The sequence below is a fragment of the Salmo salar genome, chromosome ssa15 (assembly GCF_905237065.1).
Source record: "Salmo salar chromosome ssa15, Ssal_v3.1, whole genome shotgun sequence".
Taxonomy (NCBI): Eukaryota; Metazoa; Chordata; class Actinopteri; order Salmoniformes; family Salmonidae; genus Salmo; species Salmo salar.
The window spans coordinates 87,274,859-87,297,595 of record NC_059456.1 but is presented as its reverse complement, the minus strand read 5'-3'; the positions used below and the strand labels follow the sequence as shown (position 1 = coordinate 87,297,595).

At 46.0% G+C, this 22,737-nt stretch overlaps 1 protein-coding gene across 1 annotated transcript in view; it reads left to right on the top strand.

The window, feature by feature from the left end:
* The window catches only part of LOC106572463 (nucleolar protein 4-like), a 53,719-nt gene that overhangs the window by 5,627 nt on the left and 25,355 nt on the right, over positions 1-22,737 (top strand). The window contains exon 2 of the mRNA XM_014146673.2: positions 17,280-17,435. Within this exon, the coding sequence (XP_014002148.2) occupies positions 17,280-17,435 (156 nt within the window). The remainder of the gene's footprint in view (positions 1-17,279; positions 17,436-22,737) is intronic.

The following is a 22,737-nucleotide window of genomic DNA, read 5'->3' as shown; positions in this document are numbered from 1 at the left end:
CGGTGTTGGAGTTGTGAAGTATGTCCCCCTCTGAGGCAGACATGGACCGGCAATTAAGTACTAAATACTTGTGTTCTGCCATCAAAATGGAGCATGAACATCATCATTATTATCTGATTAATTATTCCACTTCTCCTGAGAGCTCCCCTCTGTTAGAAGGGCACGGAGTCAAAAGAATAGTGCTCCTTTCATTCAACAACATTTGCATTAATGCTAACAGTTTTGCATGTCACAACTCCAGCATAATCTAGCCATTGTTTTATCCCTCCTGTTCAGTCTCTATGGGTTGGCACATGGGTTATTAAGTCTACACCAAATGCTGAATACCTTACCCAAAGCCACCACTTCACTCTCCACCTGGCGAGATGGGGGAGAATTGACCTTAAAGCGGCAATCGGCAGTTGAAACAATAATAAAGCGTTCTCCCCACCCCTGTTTTGGTAAAAAGCTGAGGGTTAGGGCTGGAGAAATGTAACCACTCTCAAATTCATAGACATAACTATGGATGCAAGGATTGGCCATCCACGATATACTGTATATCAAAATTATAGCTTTAACCATGTTTTGAGGCTATATAATGTTTGTTTGCATTTGCTTTGTTTCAAACCTTGGAGTGAAATAAGCGTATTTTTTGGGTTCTGATGGGGAATGACAGTTGAACTAAGCTCATGAAACATTTATAGGTTGATATCATGGGGTGGCAGGTAGCCTAGTGGTTAAAGCGTTGGACTAGTAACCAAAAGGTTGCAAGATCCCCAAGTTGAAAAGGTAAAAATATGTCATTGCCCCTGAACAAGGCAGTTAACCCACTGTTCCTTGGCTGTCATTGAAAATAAGAATTTGTTCTTAACTGACTTGCCTAGTTAAATAAAGGTAAAAAAATATTCTTCAAGAATAAATGGATACATTAATTCAGATGTCCAAAAATGGATGAAGCAGATTGCCCCCTTAATATAAAAAGGACAAGGCATTATAATAAAGACTGCTTTTGATGTCGATGTTTTTGCAACAAGGTCTCTCTCAAACCATATCTCCAAGATACCTACTTTTTTAGGAGTGATTGTGTGCTGTGGTTATTTTAGTGCTTCTTTGGCCATGGGAGAGTGCCTCCAGTGCCTCCTCAATCTGATCCCTATACAGGTCATTTAACACAAAATTAAATATATTGAATATGGACCCTCAGTGTCCCCTAATAAATTATGTGCAAGGTTCCTCTGCTTTGGATGTAGATGACACACATAGACACACAATCTAATCACTTTTTTGTGTGAATGAGGCCTCTTCTAGGACAAGGGAATTCAATAGGTCTACATATTGTAAGCCAATGTGTTCCTAGCCTTTTGATAATATGTTTGTAATTCATCTCTAGTAAGCTGTGCACGGAGTGTGATATCACAGTGGGTTCATATGTGAGTGTGTGTGTTTTTGTGTAAAAATATGTATGTTACTGTGTGTGTGTGTGTCCGTACAAAGGGGGGGGGTCGTTGATCGCCCTGCTCGGTTTTCCTCCTCTAAGCACCCTCTCTGTTGCCATGGAGAGACAGTTCTTTGCTCCCATAGGAGGAGAAATTAACACAATTTTTAACTGGTCTGGAGGCCTCGCCCCTGTGTGGGAGAGAGTTTGAGCTCTGCTCCAGATCGCAGCACGCACACACACACACACACACACACACACACACACACACACACACACACACACACACACACACACACACACACACACACACACACACACACACACACACACACAGCCTTACGACTCAGTGTTGAATCTTACTACTACACTCTGCTACTGTAATTTTCTTATGCAGTAGTAGGACCAATATTTAACAAACTACACCAGAGTAACATAAATAGAAAATATATAGTAATTATGTAGTAATAACACAATGATAAAAGGAATGTGTTAGGCCCAGATTGCAGAACGAATGTGTAGTACATTAGAATGTTCCGTTTTGGGGTGGTAACTGGAACATCAACAGAGTCTGGAGAACAGAGTGAGCAAAGGAACAGGGAGAAAAAAGAGAAAGGGAGGAAATAAAGGAGGGTGGCCGGCAGAAAGAGGAGAGGGTGAAGGTACGTATTAAAAAGAGGGTCAAGGAGATTATGTTTTATATCTTTTTCACCCTATTAGGTCGTCCTAGTCCCTTAGCCCCTTCCTCACTGTGGTACCCCCCTTCTACCCCTTCCCCACTGAGGACACTAGGGCTTTCCTATTTATGCGTCCATTACCTTGCTGATGGGTTTACCACGATGAGATGGGACTTTAAAAAAGGTGACCTGTTGACCTCATCCCGTCAGTAGATGATGCCTGGCTATTCTTTAAAAGTGCCTTCCTCACCATCTTAAATAAGCATGCCCCACTCCAAAAATGTAGAACTAGGAATAGATATAGTCCTTGGTTCACTCCAGACCTGTCTGCCCTTGACCAGCACAAAAATATCTTGTGGCATTCTGCATTAGTATCGAATAGCCCCCGTGATATGCAACTTTTCAGGGAAGTTAAGAACAAATATACACAGGCAGTTAGAAAAGCTAAGGCTAGCTTTTTCAAACCGAAATTTGCATCCTGTAGTACTAACTCAAAACAGTTCTGGGACACTGTAAAGTCCATGGAGAATAAGAGCACCTCCTCCCAGCTGCCCACAGCTCTGAGGCTAGGAAACACTGTTACCACCGATAAATCCACTATAATTGAGAATTTCAATAAGCATTTCTCTACGGCTGGCCATGCTTTCCACCTGGCTACCAACCCGCCAAAGCCCCCACCTTTTCTCCTTCACCCAAATCCAGATAGCTGATGTTCTGAAAGAGCTGCAAAATCTGGACACATACAAATCAGCCGGGCTAGACAATCTGGACCCTCTCTTTCTAAAATGATCTGCCGAAATTATTGCAACCTCTATTACTAGCCTGTTCAACCTCTCTTTCGTATCGTCTGATATTCCCAAAGATTGGAAAGCTGCCGCGGTCATCCCCCTCTTCAAAGGGGGTGACACTCTAGATCCAAACTGCTACAGACCTATATCTATCCTACCCTGTCTTTCTAAGGTCTTCGAAAGCCAAGTTAACAAACAGATTACCGACCATTTCGAATCCCACCGTACCTTCTGTCACGTCCTGACCAGTAAAAGAGGTTGTTTGTTATTGTAGTTTGGTCAGGGCGTGGCAGGGGGTGTTTGTTTTATGTGTTTCGGGGTTTTTGGTTTATGTTCTATGTTAGTATATTTCTATGTCCGTGTCTAGTTTTTCTATTTCTATGTTTAGGGTTTTTGTTTGACCTTCAATTGGAGGCAGCTGTTTCTTGTTGCCTCTGATTGGAGGTCCTATTTAGTAGAGTTTTTTCAGCTTGTGTTTGTGGGTGGTTGTTTGCAGTCTAGTGTTTTGTACCTGACGGCACTGTTAAGCTGTCGTTCGTTTCTTGTTTTGTTTTCGTGTTCAATAAAAGTTAAAAATGAGCACTCAACCCGCTGCGCCTTGGTCTACTCCCTTCGACGGCCGTTACACAATCTGGTTTCAGAGCTGGTCATGGGTGCACCTCAGCCACGCTCAAGGTCCTAAACGACATCATAACCGCCATCGATAAGAGACATTACTGAGCAGAAGTATTCATTGACCTGGCCAAGGCTTTCGACTCTGTCAATCACCACATTCTTATTGGCAGACTCGACAGCCTTGGTTTCTCAAATGATTGCCTCGCCTGGTTTACCAACTACTTCTCTGATAGAGTTCAGTGTGTCAAATCGGAGGGCCTGTTGTCCAGACCTCTGGCAGTCTCTATGGGTGTGCCACAGGGTTCAATTCTCGGGCCGACTCTCTTCTCTGTATACATCAATGATGTTGCTCTTGCTGCTGGTGATTCTCTGATCAACCTCGCAGACGACACCATTCTGTATACTTCTGGCCCTTCTTTGGACACTGTGTTAACTAACCTCCATACGAGCTTCAATGCCATACAACTCTCCTTCCGTGGCCTCCAACTGCTCTTAAACGCAAGTAAAACTAAATGCATGCTATTCAATCGATCACTGCCTGCACCTGCTCGCCCGTCCAGCATCACTACTCTGGACGGCTCTGACTTAGAATACGTGGACAACTACAAATACCTGGGTGTCTGGTTTGACTGCAAACTCTTCATCCAGACTCACATTAAGCATCTCCAATCCAGAACTAAATCTAGAATCAGCTTCCTATATCGCAACAAAGCATCCTTCACTCATGCTGCCAAACATACCCTCGTAAAACTGACCATCCTACGATCCTCGACTTCGGTGATGTCATCTATAAAATAGCCTCCAACACTCTACTCAACAAACTGGATGCAGTCTATCACAGTGCCATCCGTTTTGTCACCAAAGCCCCATACACTACCCACCATTGTGACTTGTACGCTCTCGTTGGTTGGCCCTCGCTTCATACTCATCGCCAAACCCACTGGCTACAGGTTATCTACAAGTCTCTGCTAGGTAAAGCCCCGCCTTATCTCAGCTCACTGGTCACCATAGCAGCACCCACTTGTAGCACGTGCTCCAGCAGGTATATCTCACTGGTCACCCCCAAAGCCAATTCCTCCTGTCACGACTTCCGCCGAAGTCGGCTCCTCTTCTTGTTCGGGCGGCGTTCGGCGATCGACGTCACCGGCTTTCTAGCCATCGCCGCTCCATTTTTCTATTATCCATTTGTCTTGTCTTGTTTCCATACACACCTGGTTATCATTTCCCCAATCAATCTACTTGTATTTTAACCCTCTGTTTCCCACCATGTTTTGTGTGTAATTGTTTCATGTTTTTCGTGGTGTTTGATTTACGTGCTTTACTTTGGTTAAGTTCCGTTGTTTTGAGCGCATTTTTATTTTATATAGTGCTCTCATATTTTGGAACTATAATAAAGTGCGCGTGGTTACATTTCGCTTCTCTCCTGCACCTGACTTTGCTTCTCATACACCCGATATTGACACCTCCTTTGGTCGTCTTTCCTTCCAGTTCTCTGCTGCCAATGACTGGAACGAACTGCAAAAATCTCTGAAGCTGGAGACTCATATCTCCCTCACTAGCTTTAAGCACCAGCTGTCAGAGCAGCTCACAGATCACTCCACCTGTACATAGCCCATCTGTAAACAGCCCATCTATCTACCTACCTCATCCCCATACTGTATTTATTTATTTATCTTGCTCATTTGCACCCCAGTATCTCTACTTGCACATTCATCTTCTGCACATCTACCATTCCAGTGTTTAATTGCTATATTGTAATTACTTCGCCACCATTGCCTATTTATTGCCTTAACTTACCTCATTTTCACTCACTGTATATAGACTTTTTCTTTTGTTCTACTGTATTATTGACTGTATGTTTTGTTTATTCCATGTGTAACTCTGTGTTGTTGTATGTGTCGAATTGCTATGCTTTATCTTGGCCAGGTCGCAGTTGCAAATGAGAACTTGTTCTCAACTAGCCTACCTGGTTAAATAAAGGTAAAAAATATATATCATTACAGCTATCTTTTCATGTACTGTAGCCTATTATACCTCATAATTATTAATTAGTTTACACATAAACTACCAGTCAAAAGTTTTAGAACACCTACTCATTCAAAGGTTTTTCTTTATTTTCACTATTTTCTACATTGTAGAATAATAGTGAAGACATCAAAACTATGAAATATCACATATGGAATCATGTAGTAACTGTCAAGGCTCAGGAGCAGACCCAGATGCAGACTGTTGTTAAGGCTTGGTAATTGTGGAGGAGGAATGAGGCGCAGGAACCAGCGAACACAGGGTAGTGGTGTTTTTAATATACACTCACCAAAAAAAAACAAATGTTCCCACACACAGGGGAGAAAATACATGCGGCGTACAACAACGTCGACATGAACACAAGCCGTCACACAAGAAACAATCATTAATCCCGCACGAACAGGAGCGGGCCAGCTAAACTAAATAGCCCCTCTAATGGCTAATTGACCACAGGTGTCACAAAATAAAAAAAAGGGAAAAGCAAAAAGGGAATCGGTGGCAGCTAATAGGCCGGTGACGACGACCGCCGAGCGCCACCCGAGCAGGAGGGGGCGCCACCGTCGGTGGGAATCGTGAAAGTACCCCCCCTCCTGACGCGCGGCTCCCGCAGCGCCGACACCGGCCTCGAGGTCGACCCGGAGGGCGAGGGGCAGGGCGATCCGGACGGAGGTGGTGGAACTCCCTCAACATAGATGGGTCCAGGACGTCCGCCGCCGGCACCCAGCACCTCTCCTCCGGGCCGTACCCCTCCCAGTCCACGAGGTACTGTAGGCCCCTCGCCCGGCGTCGCGAGTCCAGAATGGCCCTTACGCTGTACACCGGGGACCCCCCGATGTCCAGAGGGGGCGGAGGGACCTCCGGCACCTCATCTTCGTGAAGGGGACCAGCTACCACCGGCCTGAGGAGAGACACATGAAACGAGGGGTTAATACGGTAATAGGAAGGGAGTTGCAACCGATAACACACCTCGTTTATCCTCCTCAGGACTTTGAAGGGCCCCACACACTGCGGCCCCAGCTTCCGGCAGGGCACGCGGAGGGGCAGGTTCCGGGTCGAGAGCCAGACCCTGTCTCCTGGTGCGAACACGGGTGCCTCACTGCGGTGGCGGTCAGCACTCCTCTTCTGCTGCGCACTGGCCTCCTTTAGTGAGTCCTGGACGGCTCTCCAGGTCTCCTTGGAGTGCTGGACCCAGTCCTCCACCGCAGGAGCCTCGGTCTGACTCCGGTGCCATGGTGCCAGGACCGGCTGGTAACCTAACACACACTGAAAGGGTGATATGTTATTCGAGGAGTGGCGAAGTGAGTTCTGGGCTAACTCAGCCCAAGGAATATACCTCGCCCACTCCCCTGGCCGGTCCTGGCAATACGACCTCAGGAACCTGCCCACCTCCTGGTTCACCCTCTCCGCCTGCCCATTGCTCTCGGGGTGATAACCGGAGGTCAAACTGACCGAGACCCCCAGCCGCTCCATAAACGCTCTCCAGACCCTGGATGTGAACTGGGAACCTCGATCAGAGACAATGTCCTCCGGCACCCCGTAGTGCCGGAAGACGTGGGTAAATAGGGCCTCCGCAGTCTGCAGGGCCGTAGGGAGACCGGGCAATGGGAGGAGACGGCAGGACTTAGAGAACCGATCCACAACCACCAGAATCGCCGTGTTCCCCTGAGAGGGGGGAAGATCTGTCAGGAAGTCAATGGACAGGTGCGACCATGGTCGTTGTGGAACGGGGAGGGGCTGTAACTTCCCTCTTGGTAGATGCCTAGGAGCCTTACTCTGGGCACACACCGAACAGGAAGAGACATAGGCCCTCACGTCCTTAGCTAAGGTGGGCCACCAGTACTTCCCCCTTAGACTCCCCACTGTCCTCGCCTCACCAGGATGACCCGCAGTAGGTAGCGTGTGCGCCCACCGAATCAAACGATCACGAACACCGAGCGGCACATACATGCGCCCCACGGGCACCTGCGCAGGCGCAGGTTCCAACACCAATGCCCGCTCGATGTCCGCGTCCACCTCCCATACCACAGGTGCCACCAGCCTAGACGCTGGAATGATGGGAGTTGGATCGATGGGCCGGTCCTCCGTGTCATAGAGACGGGACAGCGCGTCGGCCTTAGTATTTAGGGAACCCGGTCTATAGGAGATGGTAAACCTAAACCGGGCGAAGAACATGGCCCACCTCGCCTGACGTGGATTCAGTCTCCTCGCTGCCCGGATGTACTCCAGGTTTCGGTGGTCGGTCCAGATGAGAAAGGGGTGTTTAGCCCCCTCAAGCCAGTGCCGCCACACCCTCAAAGCTTTAACCACTGCTAGCAACTCCCTGTCCCCCACATCGTAGTTACGCTCCGCCGAACTGAGCTTCTTCGAAAAGAAAGCGCAGGGGCGGAGTTTCAATGGCGCACCCGAGCGCTGTGATAGCACGGCACCCACCCCAGCCTCGGATGCGTCCACCTCCACTACGAACGCTAAAGACGGGTCCGGGTGCGCCAACACGGGTGCATCGGTGAACAGCGTCTTCAATTTCTTGAAGGCTCCGTCCGCCTCCGTCGACCATCGCAAACGCACCGGCCCCCCCTTCAGCAGTGAGGTAATGGGAGCCGCTACCTGGCCAAAACCCCGGATAAACCTCCGGTAGTAATTGGCAAAGCCTAAAAACCGCTGCACCTCCTTCACCGTGGTTGGAGTCGGCCAATTACGCACGGCCTTAACGCGGTCACACTCCATCACCACCCCCGTGGTGGAAATGCGATAACCCAGAAAGGAGACGGCTCGTTTGGAAAACTCACACTTCTCAGCCTTAACGTATAGGTCATGCTTCAGCAGTCTACCAAGCACCTTGCGCACCAGGGACACATGCGCGGAGCGGGTGGCGGAATATATCAGAATGTCATCGATATATACAATCACGCCCTGCCCGTGCAGGTCCCTGAGAATCTCGTCAACAAAGGGTTGAAAGACGGCTGGAGCATTTTTCAACCCATACGGCATGACGAGGTACTCATAATGGCCCGATGTGGTACTAAAGGCGGTTTTCCACTCGTCTCCCTTCTTGATACGCACCAGGTTATACGCGCTCCTGAGATCCAGTTTTGTGAAGAACTGCGCTCCGTGAAATGATTCCACCGCCGTAGCGATGAGAGGTAGTGGGTAACTAAACCCCACCGTAATAGCGTTTAGACCTCGGTAATCAATGCACGGACGCAGACCTCCCTCCTTTTTCTTCACAAAAAAGAAACTCGAGGAAGCGGGTGAGATGGAGGGCCGAATGTACCCTGTCCCAGGGATTCCGTGACATATGTCTCCATAGCAGCCGTCTCCTCCTGTGACAAGGGGTACACGTGACTCCTGGGAAGCGCAGCGTTAACCTGGAGATCTATCGCACAATCCCCCTGTCGATGAGGTGGTAATTTAGTCGCCCTCTTTTTACAAAAAGCGATCGCCAAATCGGCGTATTCGGGGGGAATGCGCACGGTGGACACCTGGTCTGGACTCTCCACCGACGTGGCACCTATGGAAACTCCTAGACACCTACCTGAACACTCCTCTGACCACCCCTGGAGAACCCCCTGTTTCCACGAAATACGGGGGTTGTGACCAGCCAGCCAGGGGACCCCCAGCACCACCGGAAACGCAGGCGAGTCAATAAGGAAAAAACTAATGCGTTCCTTATGATTCCCCAGCGTTACCATGTCCAGTGGCACCGTAGACTCCCTGACTAGCCCTGACCCTAATGGTCGGCTATCTAGGGAGTGCACGGGGAAAGGAGAATCTATCGGCACCCGCGGAATGCCCAGCTTAATGGCAAGTCCACGGTCCATAAAATTCCCAGCTGCGCCTGAATCGACTAGCGCCCTATGCTGGGAAGAGGGAAAAAATTTAGTAAACAAAACAGGTAAAAACACATGACCAACAGGGGGTTCTGGGTGAATCTGGTGCTGACTCACCTGAGGTAACCGAGAAGTGTTCTGCCTACCATCTCGACTCCCAGACTGGCTCCTCCGGCACCGGTCGGCCGTGTGTCCTCTCCGACCACAGCTGGTGCAGGAGGAGCCACCTCCTCCGGTGCCCCTTGGCACGGCCCCCCCTACCTCCATAGGGGTAGGGGCGGGGTGCACGGGGTGGAACGGGCAGGACCCTCTCCGAACGCCCGCGGGCAGCCAGCAAGTTGTCCAGTCGTATGGACATATCTATCAGTTCGTCCAGGGACAGAGCTGTGTCCCGACAGGCCAGCTCCCCTGCGGACGTCCGCCCGGAGACTGCAGCGGTAGTGGTCTATGAGGGCCCTGTCGTTCCACCCCGCCCCAGCAGCCAAGGTCCTGAAGTCCAGCGCGAAGTCCTGGGCACTCCTCGTCTCCTGCCTGAGGTGGAACAGCCGTTCACCCGCCGCTCTTCCTTCCGGAGGGTGGTCGAACACGGCCCGAAAGTGGCGGGTGAACTCCGGGTAGTGGTCCCTCGCCGAGTCTGGACCGTTCCAGACCGCATTAGCCCACTCCAGAGCTCTGCCCGTCAGGCAGGAAACGAGGGCACTCATGCTCTCCTCCCCCGTGGGAGCAGGTCTAACGGTGGCCAGGTACAGCTCAAGCTGGAGCAAAAACCCCTGGCACCCAGCCGCCGCCCCATCGTACTCCCTCGGGAGCGCCAGACGAAGCGCGCCAGAGCCAGACGTCATGGGAGGCGAAGATGGCTGTATCGGGGCAGGTGGAGGTGGAGAGAGGATACCACTTCTCTCCCATCTGTCCATCCTCTCCATCATCTGGTCCATTGCCGATCCGATGCAATGGAGGACTGTCGTGTGGTGGAGTACGCGTTCCTCCATCGAGGGCAGAGGAGTGGCCGCTGCTCCCGCTGATTCCATGCCTTCTATCGTGGTGCGGGATTCTGTTAAGGCTTGGTAATTGTGGAGGAGGAATGAGGCGCAGGAACCAGCGAACACAGGGTAGTGGTGTTTTTAATATACACTCACCAAAAAAAAACAAATGTTCCCACACACAGGGGAGAAAATACATGCGGCGTACAACAACGTCGACATGAACACAAGCCGTCACACAAGAAACAATCATTAATCCCGCACGAACAGGAGCGGGCCAGCTAAACTAAATAGCCCCTCTAATGGCTAATTGACCACAGGTGTCACAAAATAAAAAAAAGGGAAAAGCAAAAAGGGAATCGGTGGCAGCTAATAGGCCGGTGACGACGACCGCCGAGCGCCACCCGAGCAGGAGGGGGCGCCACCGTCGGTGGGAATCGTGACAACTGTTTTGAAGTAACAAAAGTTTCTTACAAAAACAGGGCAAACGACAGGTCAAGGGCAGGCAGAGGTCAGTAATCCAGAGCAGTGTCCAAAAGGTACAGAATGGCAGGCTTAAGGTCAGGGCAGGCACAGGTCAGTAATCCAGGGAGGTGTGACAAGGTACAGAACGGCAGGTGGGCTCAGGGTCAGGGCAGGCAGAATGGTCAAAAACAGGAAAACTAGAAAAGAGGAACTAGAGAAAGACAGGAGCAAGGGAAAATCACTGGTAGGCTCTACGAAAGAAAACGAACTGGCAACAGACAAAGAGAGGTATAAATTTACTGGGGATAATGGGGAAGATGGGCAACACCTGGAGGGGGGTGGAGACAATCACAAAGACAGGTGAAACAGATCAAGGTGTGACAGTAACCAAAAAAGTCGTAAACAAATCAAAATAGATGTAATATTTGAGATTCAAATAGCCACCCTTTGCCTTGATGACAGCTTTGCACACTCTTGGCATTTTCTCAACCAGCTTCATGAGGCAGTCACCTGGAATGGATTTCAATTAACAGGTGTGCCTTCTTAAAAGTTAATTTGTGGAATTTCTTTCCTTCTTAATGCATTTGAGCCAATCAGTTGTGTTGTGACAAGGTAGGGGGAGTATACAGAAGATAGCCCTATTTGGTAAAAGACCAAGTCCATATTATGACAAGGACAGCTCAAATAAGCAAAGAGAAACGACAGTCCATCATTACTTTAAGACATGAACGTCAGTCAATACGGAACATTTCAAGAACTTTGAAAGTTTCTTCAAGTGCAGTTGCAAAAAATATCAAGCGCTATGATGAAACTGGATCTTATGAGTACCGCCACAGGAATAGAAGACCCAGAGTTAACTGTTGTGGAGTTCATTAGAGTTACCAGCCTCAGAAATTGCAGCCCAAATAAATGCTTCACAGAGTTCAAGTAACAGACACATCTCAACATCAACTGTTCAGAGGAGACTGTGTGAATCAGGCCTTCATGGTCAAATTGCTGCAAAGAAGTCACTATTAAAGGACACCAATAATAAGAAGAGACTTGCTTGGGCCAAGAAACATGAGCAATGGACATTAAACCTGTGGAAATTTGTCCTTTGATCTGAAGTCAAAATTTGAGATTTTTGCTTCCAACCGCCATGTCTTAGTGAGACGCGGTGTGGGTGAACGGGTGATCTCTGCATGTGTATTTCCCACTGTAAAGCATGAAGGAGGAGGTGCTATGGTGTGGGGGTGTTTTGCTGGTGACATTGTCTGTGATTTATTTAGAATTCAAGGCACAGTTAACCAGTATGGCTACCACAGCATTCTGCAGCGATACGCAATCCCATCTGGTTTGGGCTTAGTGGGACTATCATTTGTTTTTCAACAGGACAATGACCCAACACACCTCCAGGCTGTGCAAGGGCTATTTGACCAAGAAGGAGAGTGATGGAGTGCTGCATCAGAAGACCTGGCCTCCATAATCCCCCAACCTCAACCAATTTGAGATGGTTTGGGATGAGTCGGACAGCAGAGTGAAGGATAAGCAGCCAACAAGTGCTCAGCATATGTGGGAACTCCTTCGAGACTGTTGGAAAAGCATTCCAGGTGAAGCTGGTTGAGAGAATGCCAAGAGTGTGCAAAGCTGTCATCAAGGCAAAGGGTGGCTATTTGAAGAATCTCAAATAAAAATATAAAACACTTCTTTGGTTACTACATGATTCCATATGTGTTATTTCCAAGTTTTGATGTCTTCACTATTATTCTACATTGTAGAAAATAGTAAAAGTAATAAAAACCCTTGAATGAGTAGGTGTTCTAAAACTTTGACTGGTAGTGTAGCTTTACTGTACCTGTACTATTGCTGCTGGCGGTATTTGAGACAACATATAACTGTAAATCCTATGATGTATGTGGTGTGATGGCTGTAGGGCTTTATATGTTTGCTCTCCCTACTCCATTGAGGATAAAGTGCCCTTTCCATTTTAAATGTTTGCTGTGTTTTTCTCCCTTCCTCTCTCCACTGGCCTGTCTGTGTGACCCAGCTGCCTCCAGCCCCCCCCCGACTTGTCTGTGTGCAGGACCGCTCTCTCCTCTTCCCCCGCTCTCTCCTCTCCTCCTGCTCTCTCCTCTCCTCTCACTGTGGAGGGGGGGTCCGATTCAGCCCCTCCAGTCTCCTAGCAACAGAGCTGTTTGGAGCGGGACAGGGAGAGGAGAGAGAGAGATAGGAGGGGATGGGGAGAGCAAAGTCCTATGGGATTAGAAAGATGGGGAGAAAGAGAAAGGGGAAGAATGAGAGAGAGAGAGAGAGAGTTGGAGTTGAGTTTTGATAGGTTTATGTGGTGATGGTGATTAGGGCTGCTGACATGTCTTCCTCCTGTAAAACGCTGTGATGCTGATGAGAACACATAGTTACACAACCATTCAACAGCTGGTCTCCTCCAGCAACGCAACATACACCTTGTGGACTATGCTGAATAAACAGACAGAGGAGCATTTAAAAACACAAACATGAGCATGCGCAAACGCACACAGACACAGACACAGACACAGACACACACACACACACACACACACACACACACACACACACACACACACACACACACACACACACACACACACACACACACACACACACACACACACACACACACACACACACACACACACGCACACGCAAACCTTCAAAGGGATCCAAAATCTTTTAGCCAAATGGATGGCTGTATTGACTCTGGGTTGATTCCTGCCAAGGGTGATGGAATCTTTGCTGTACCACAGTTCACTCAAAAAGGAGGAGGCATAAGAGGCAACAACAGCTATAGGAATCTTGGTTAGTGAGATATAAAGTGTTGCTGTGTTAGAGGACAATAGCAGATCTAACACTGGTAGATGTCCAAGTATGTGCAGTACAAAAGCATCCTAGGTTGGATTACTATTTTGGAGAGAATGCAAAAAAATGATGTACTGGCTCACTCACTATTTTTGTCCTGAATAATGATGATGTCATCAGGAAAATGAGACTGGAGTGATGATGATCAGGATTGTTAGCATTATCATTAGGCTATTACATTTAGAACATGCTGACAGGGAAGGAGAGTGGCGAGAGAGAGAGGAGTGGGGCCGGATTAAAACAAACCTGCTCTGGGAGCTGGTTTTAGTTGCCATGGCAACGATCATTACCTTGCACTTGGGAGAGCAGGAGCAAGGAGAAGGGGAAGAAAGAATGAACGGGACAGAGGGAGCGAGGAGGAGAAGGACACAGTTGGAGGAGGAAGAGAGAAAGAAACGTCAGATAGCAGGAACAGGATAGAAATGCCAAAGGAGAGAAAAATTGTGAGATTCCTCAGTGATGCCAGAGAACTTTCTGAGCTCTGGACCGTCGTCCGGGAACACTAGAACACATCCCCTGACATCTCACAGCTAGTCATAAAGCAAAGCTTTTGGAACCTACATTTGTTCTGTCTACCAGGCACTCAACTAGATGCATATAATATTCCATTATTTTGTTTCACTGACCTCAGCTTCTATTCAGAGCTATAAACCATGCACATAAGCCTCAGTTCACATGTTCTTTTGTTTACATAAAACTAATTTCTCGTGGAAATAATACACCAGATAAACCTCAACAAGGAAGTCATAAAGAATAGAGACAAATGTAACAATGAAATACAGAAAAGTTGAGGGAGAAAAGGAGAGAGAGAAAACCCAGCGGTGACCACGCGAAAGAAAGCCCATGTGGTAGGTAGGCTATTAAGCAGAGAGGCCGCTGTCATAGCGATGTGAGTTCCAACCACACCTGCCCGAGAGAGAGATTGTGGCAGTTTCTATGGTTACGGGGTCAGCTACATGGGAAGCAGGGTAGCTGCTGGGGGCTGGCTGTAGGAGTAGCTTTCTGCATTGGACAGGACTAGAGGTGGTGTTATTTTTAAACACTGACTGCAGGGATGAGGTGGTGTTGGTGGTGCCCATCAAATGAAGCCCCAGACATTCTCTCTCTCTCTCTCTCTCTCTCTCTCTCTCTCTCTCTCTCTCTCTCTCTCTCTCTCTCTCTGCAGTGGAGCAATCTCAGAGTGTGTGTAACAGAGAAAGAGACTGACTCTGCAGGGGTGAAGAAGCTCTGCTAAGGGGAAGCTAATCTGGCAGCTAATTCCCTAAACACAAAGTAAATCAGTGCCCACCGCAGTACACTAGACCCAGCGCTATCCCCAGTCCCAGCAGTGCTCTGGACAGTGGGTGGGTGATGATACCAAGAGCCAGAAGCAGCAGCCCGGATCAGTGACATCTGTCAGGAAACACTCTGTTAGGCTAGCCCCAGACACAGACAGGCACCCAGCCCGTAGAGCTGGGATCTACATTGACACAGACAGTAGCACTGGACATCTCAGGAGAGCTGACCCAGTGGTGATTTTTCCTGCACCCTGTTTGAGTTGCTCCATATTCTTCTCTCCTGTGTGCTGATCCATATTACTCTGCTGAATCATACTCACTGTTCTCAGTGCTTGAATAAGAAAGCCATCTTGTTAACATTCACACTACGAGCCCTGCATCAGCTAATAGCCTTGGGGGTTAGGATATTTTCCGATTTTCATGACTATTATGTTTCAGATATATTTTTCCATATAGAACCGATACACACACGTGCATGTGTAAAGGACGTCACGCTGCTTGCTTAGTGAGGACACTTCCTCCCGATTGGGCCCATAGTTGGTGCGAACTCGGGACCTCTGCTTTGCTAGCACACTTAACCGCCCTCCTGAAGTGTCTTACCAGTCGGCGCCACATTAAGGGCTAGCTATTCGCTGTCACAAGTGGGGACACTTCAGGCTGAGGAGTGAGTTTCACACATCCCAATGTGCTCCATTCACCCCTTAAACTTACTCAGTAGCGACCCCATCGTTGAGCTGAGCGCAACTGTAGATTTGGGTCACGGCACCACTGTAAAGGACGACAAGCTGCGAGTACCATTTCCTCCCAAGTTGGACCGTACCTGATGTGAAATTGTGACCTCTGCCTTGCTAGCACATGTGACCGCCCTCCTAAAGCCTCTTACCATTCGGCGCCACACTAAAAGCTAGCTATTTGTTGTCGCTAGTGGGGACACTTCCGGCTGAGGAAAGAGTTTCACACATCCCCATGTGGTATACATGCATGCGCTCACACACACCCTTACAAAAAAAAAACACATGATGAAATCACATTAAACATTAAACATTAAACATATCACATGAAAAATAAAAAAAAATCTATATCATATGAGTGACACAGAGGGAGGCGTTTTATTTAATCATGTTATCATTTAAAAAAAATCACTGATTACATTTTTTGGGGCAACCATTTAGATTTTATTTGTTCGCGCATTTCGAAATTAGTTCCTTGAAATTTTTTGGTTTTGCTATCAATATTTTGGGTTTTATGTTTTGCTTTAAATATCATTATTTTTGTTTGCAATAGTATGAATTTTGTTCTCGGCTTCAGAAGTAACTCACTCACTAGAAGATTGCACCATATAATAACACTATTACTCTATTTAAGGTGTTTAAGGTGTTTAAAGCGGAAATCCTTAATTGAAACAATAACAAAGTGTTTTCCCCACCACAGTTTCAGTAAAAATCTGAGGGATGAGACTGGAGAAATGTCCTGCTCTCAATCAGTAGACTACACTACTGATGCGAGGGCTGTCCATGATATCAAAATTATAGTTTTAACCATGTTTTTAGGCTATACAGTGGTTGTTTACATCTACTTTGTTTCAAACATTGGAATCAAACATTTTATATTTTGGGTTCTGATGGGATACAACATTTGAATTAAGCGCAAGAGGCATTTATACGTTATATTCTTCAAGAATCAACGGGTACATATCATTAATTTATATGGATATAGCAACTAAGGATTACCCCTTTGACAGGCAGTGACCTTGATACAGCCAAACTATGTCGCCATTTGCACATGATCCATTAACCTACCCCCCCAAAAATGTATTCTGTCGACTGTTAAGCAAATGTCCCGCAAAATCGTTGCCTTGGCCCACATTTGGGCTTTTTAGATGTGGTCAACTTAATTTCACCAGTGGAACATTGCTACTGTTAACACCATCTTTTCACATATACAGAGAATAACATTATTTCAACCAAACATGTGAATCTGCAATTCCACATGTCAAAGTGAGATTTTTTCCACAGTTGGAGTTTTCTTACATGTAAAACGGCAAATTTGATTTTCACATTTTCAACTGAAATTCACATGTGAGGTGAAAACATGTTATTCTCCTCATGTGAAAAGTGGTGTTAACATGTGAACATGTGAAACTGCTAATTTGACATGTGCTTTTTTGTAAGGACACACACACACACACACACACACACACACACACACACACACACACACACACACACACACACACACACACACACACACACACACACACACACACACACACACACACACACACAGGTCTCAGTTTCCTCAGGCAGGGTACTGAATGTTTCCCTCTCTGTCTTACAGTGTGCAGATGCAGGCTCGGCCCAGGACAGCTTGTCCCTGAAGAGGGTGGCAGTGGTGGAGGACTTCTTCGACATCATCTATGCCATGCATGTGGAGATGGGTGCCGACCCTGGTAGAGCACCTAAACACGCTGGCCAGAAGAAGACCTACAAAGCGGTAAGAAGCTGTCCCGCAAGTGATTTATTTTGTCCCTCCAAAGTTTTTAGAAGAAAAAAAATCTCTCTCTATATATATATATATCCTTCTGGGGGGGGATTTTAGTTTTTGGTAAAAAATACTAAAACCACCCAGTATTCTGCTAAGAATGAGTTTCATTTAGGAAATCTGTTCACCAAGTATTCACACAAATGAAAAATGAGGCATGTGATCGTGTCTCAGTGTAATCAAGGTATGAAATTATTGTTATTTTCAAATACAATCTGTTTGGGGCTTAGTTGTGGTCAATTTGCAGTGTACAAATTATTATAATTATGATCTGTCCCCCTCATCCTCTGCTCTGACCGAAATCGGCCCACGGCTGAATCTAGTTGCCTACCCCTGCTAAATACTGTACTAAAACATATTCTTCCTATTCTCTTAGAGACTGCCACATAAAATAGACATTTTATAGACTGACTATTTCTTATTCATAGCATCAGTAGCTACTAAGGCAAAAAGGCATCCTCAACAGGAGACAAAAGTAAAATCTATATATACCACATAATCAACAGCATATGCATTCCTAGGTTAAATTGTTCTATGGTGTATCTGTATTCACCCAGCCCTAGTGTATTCACCCAGTGTATTCAGCATCTAGTTAGGTCTGAGATGCCATGTCTGTGTCTGCAGCTGGGGGGTCTTTGTCTGTGTTGTGAGATAGTTTTTTGGGAAGCATGGCTGTTACACCCCCCAGGGACCAGGGCCTTTTCTCCCTCGCGCCTCTCGCCCCTGCCCCGTAGAGAGGTCCTGTCATGTCTCATAGTACGTACCCTTTTGAGAAGGCACTGAGCGCCATTGGGGCATAATATGAAGCTGTCACTGTGGCCTTCTGGGAAGTGCAGATTCCTCTGGGTGGCCTTTCCTTCTCCTCTGCCTCTGGGGGAGGGAGAGAGGGGGGTAAGCTGGGCACCCCTGCTGCCTCGCCATGGTCACATGAAGGTCGCCTTGTTTAGCAGGGAAATGCCAGGGGGAGCAGAGAAGCAGAGATAAACAGGGAAGGGAGCTAGAGCGTGAGAGAGGGAAATATACAGGCAGGTCTGAAATTATTGGCACCCTTGATAAAGATGAGCAAAAAACACTGTATAATATAAATAATACAAATACTGAGCTATGTTGTATGCTACAAAAAGTGGGAAATTATATTATTTTATACTAATACAATTGCTCAGAGAAAGAGATTTAGTTTAACAAGTAATAAAAACAATCTGAATAAGATAGGGGTTAAAATGATTGGCACCCCTGTTTTCAATAACCCAGCACACTCCTCTTGAGAGGATAAAGACACTGAGCCTTTTACAAAAATGTGTTATGAGATTGGAGAACACATTGGGAGGGATCTTAGACCATTCCTCCATACAGAATCTTCCCAAATCCTTGATATCCTTTGTCTGCGCTTATGGACTGCCCTCTTCAATTCAAACCACAGGTTTTCAAGTCTGGACACTGAGATGTCCATTGCAAAATGTTGATTTTGTGGTCTATTAATCATTTCTTTGTGGATTTTGATGCGTCTTTGGGGTTATTGTTTTTCTGGAAGATCCACCTGTGGCGAATTTTCAGCATCCTGGCAGAGGCAAGCAGGTTTTTGGCTAAAATGTCCTGGCACTTGGTTCAGTTCATGATGCCGTTGACGTTAACAAGGGCCTCAAGACCAGTGGAAGCAAAATAACCCCATAGCATCAAAGATCCATCACCAAATTTTACAGTAGTTATGAGGTACTTTTCTGCATATGCTTCTGTTTTTCGATGCCAAACCCTCCATTTATGTGCGTGGCCAAAGAGATCTATTTTCATGTCATCTGACCATAGCATCGCCTGGAGTTTGCTAAATGGCACTTGGTGTGCTATGGTCAGATTACATGAAAAATATAGCTCTTTGGCCACACACACCAGTACCTCATACCTACACTGTACTGTAAAATGTGGTGTTGGGTCTTTGGGGATATTTTGTTCCACTGGTCTTGAGGCCCTTGTTTTTTTATTACTTGTTAAACAAAACCTCTTTATCTGAGCAATTGCATTAGTATAAAATAAATAATGTTGCCAATCATTTTGAACCTGACTGTATATGAGTCAGCTGCACCTGAGAGACAAAATGAGGAGGAGAAAGGCCCCAGCTCTGACTCCAGTCTGATATATCAAACCAGAAATACTGTGCATTTGGAAAGTATTCAGACCCCTTCCCTTTTTCCACATTTTGTTACAGTTCAGCATTATTCTAAAATGGAAGAATTAAAACATTTTCCTCATTAATCTACAAGCAATACCCCATAATGACAAAGCGAAAACAGGTTTTTCGAAAACCAGAAATACCTTATTTACATAGGTATTCAGACCCTTTGCTATGAGATTCGAAATTGAGATGTTTCTACAACTTGATTGGAGTCCACCTGTGGTAAATTCAATTGATTGGACATGATTTGGAAGGGCACATACCTGTCTATATAAGGTCACACAGTTGACAGTGCATGTCAGAGCAAAAACCAAGCCATGAGGTCGAAGGAATTTTCCGTAGAGCTCCGAGACAGGATTGTGTCGAGGCACAGATCTGGGGAAGGGTACCAAAAAATGTCTGCAGCATTGAAGGTCCCCAAGAACACAGTGGCCTCCATCATTCTTAAATGGAAGAAGTTTGGAACCACCAAGACTCTTCCTAGAACTGGCCGCTGTCATGATGTTGGCCTCTTTTGGTACAGGGAGGACAGTTGACCCCCTCCCTTTTGCACCACCACCCAACCTACCTTCCCCCCCAATCCACCCTGTGTGTAAAGGGTTGTAAAAACTCTAAAATTCCAGGAGAGTCTCTGGCCACATGGCCCATAGAGAGACACAGGAAATTCTTCCAACTCATAGAATTGGAGAGCCAAGCGACATTTTGTGTTCTGGAGAAGGTATGGAAGATTGGTGAAGAATCCAGCTACGAACTGATCCGCTTGGTACAATTTTGTGATACTCAGAAGAGACAATATAGCCATATTACCATAAAACTGTTTATATAATAGCCTCAGCTTGAGACTTGCAACATAATGGTTGTATAGAATGTATTAATAAGGATAAAGCTTTTATAATACACATGAGATGCTATTGTACTGATTTAATGTGATAGAATTGTATTTCTGTAACCAAATCTAACTCAGTCATAGGCACGCCCCCAGGGACCCATACAGGACCAGGCGTCATTTGACAAGCCTGTTCTATGGGCACTATAAAACACCCCCTGATTTACATTTCACCAGACCAGGCCTACACTCCGTGGCCACATAGGTTTTACCATCTAATTCCTCTACTAAAAGTGAACCATACCACGTGGTTAACTTTTAGACTATTGATACCGACAGAATAAGAATAAGTCTTTGATATTAATTATTAGTCTGCAGCTAAGTAAATTATATCATTGAACGCGAAGACCAACGAAACAACCATTCTATGACGACATTAATGAATGTCGCTCTGAAAGATCCATTCTAACCGAGAGAGAGAAAGAGAGAACGCGGAGAAAACTTCCCAACAGAACCGAACTCTCCAACAAAGAACGACGACACACTGAGCGTAAATATATATTGATTGCAATTGTTCCCGAATGAGTGAGCCTTCAATTATCAATTGTTAATATTAATGAACTCTGTGTAACTTCTCAGCTGACCGTTTATGACCCATTGTTCAACAGGCCGACCTGCCTGTTTAGCCCACAAGGGCACATTCCTCTACCAATCCTTTGTGACGATAATTACTGTTTGTATGTTTTCTGTTAATTACTTAGTGTAGTAAATAAATGATTTTAAGACAATTGATGTATGGATGATTTTAGTAAAGACTGGGTTCGTGCAGATACAACAATTTACGACGTTTGGAATGAGACTGGACTAGAGGTAAAATACACCATTTAAACCAGAAGATAATCGGCCTATACTATAATAGAATATAATATTATAGTACAGGAAAGTTATATTAGGAAAATTATAGCTTTGTAATCTGAATATTCTCCTTGGTGCCCCGATCTCCTAGTTAATTACAATTAAACGATTAATCAATTTAGTCGCGTGATAATAATTACAGGGAGCTAATTGATAAACATATCTTCAGTTTAATGGTACCCCCAAAGACACGACATTTGGTGCCCCCTGTGAGGAATCTAAGATAGAATTGGACTTTGCTGTGAAATTCTATATCAATTGTGCAAACAGAATTGTACAAACAGCCTGCTATGTAAACAAAGTGATTGTGCATTTTCCATTGAGAGAAGCTATTTAGAGTAGCTCCGTCTTATGTCGATAGCAGTGAGGGATAAATTCCAGATTTAGTCCGTTAGGCCAAACGGTACTATTTCTGTCGGTCAATATTAACTTCTAGAGTAAGGTTAGAAATTAGAAGTTAACTGTCCGGTAACCGAGCCGAATAATTTGCCTACCGCACTAAGACAGTGCGGGCAGACCGTATGCGTATCGGTATTTAAGTACCGTGTCGCTCCGGTCAGCATAAACGCCAGCAGAATAGGCTGAAAGGGGTTAAGGTGAGACGTCACTAGAAAACCCACCCTTTCCATAGTGAAAGGACCCTATTTTGGTGCTTGGAAGGATACTCCTGAACCAAGTAGCAATAGCTTAGCATTACGGGTAAGCTAACAGAGAGGGAACATTTTCCTCTCCCCGTAACACGTTTAAAATTTCTCCGCTAGCGCGACGGAAGTCCGACCTTTGTACTTCCGTTTAATTTCAGCATTCTGCACCCTGGTGGTGAAGAATTGCCTGTACATCTCTAGGGGAAATTCAAACGTGGAGCACGGTAACATATCCAGACAATCACAATTGACTGGATATGACGTCTCATTCAATTTAACTAACAAGTGAAATTGCCAGATTTACCTTTTCAAGTGGATCTTTCAAATAATATCCAAAATTGATTGGGCGTCTACAATGAGACATGATTAACTTTCTCCAAACTTAACTTAGATGAAGCAATGCTCTCAGGTTAATTGAAAGTTAATTCCCAGATAGCCTATACAGGTTTGATATATCATAAATAGATTAATCAGTAAAATCTGCTTTAGCAAGGCACAGTCAGTAAAACCCCTTTACGGACGCTCAGCCCCAGGGAGGAGCGTACCCTAGTGGTGAAGGGTCCCAACATTTGAACTACAGTTTACACTTATGATATCCAATCAATGGAGATTGTATGGATTATCGTCTCATTCAATTTATTTAGTTAAATTGTCGAACATACCTTTCTAGGTTCTTCCAATTAAATGAGACAACTTAAACTT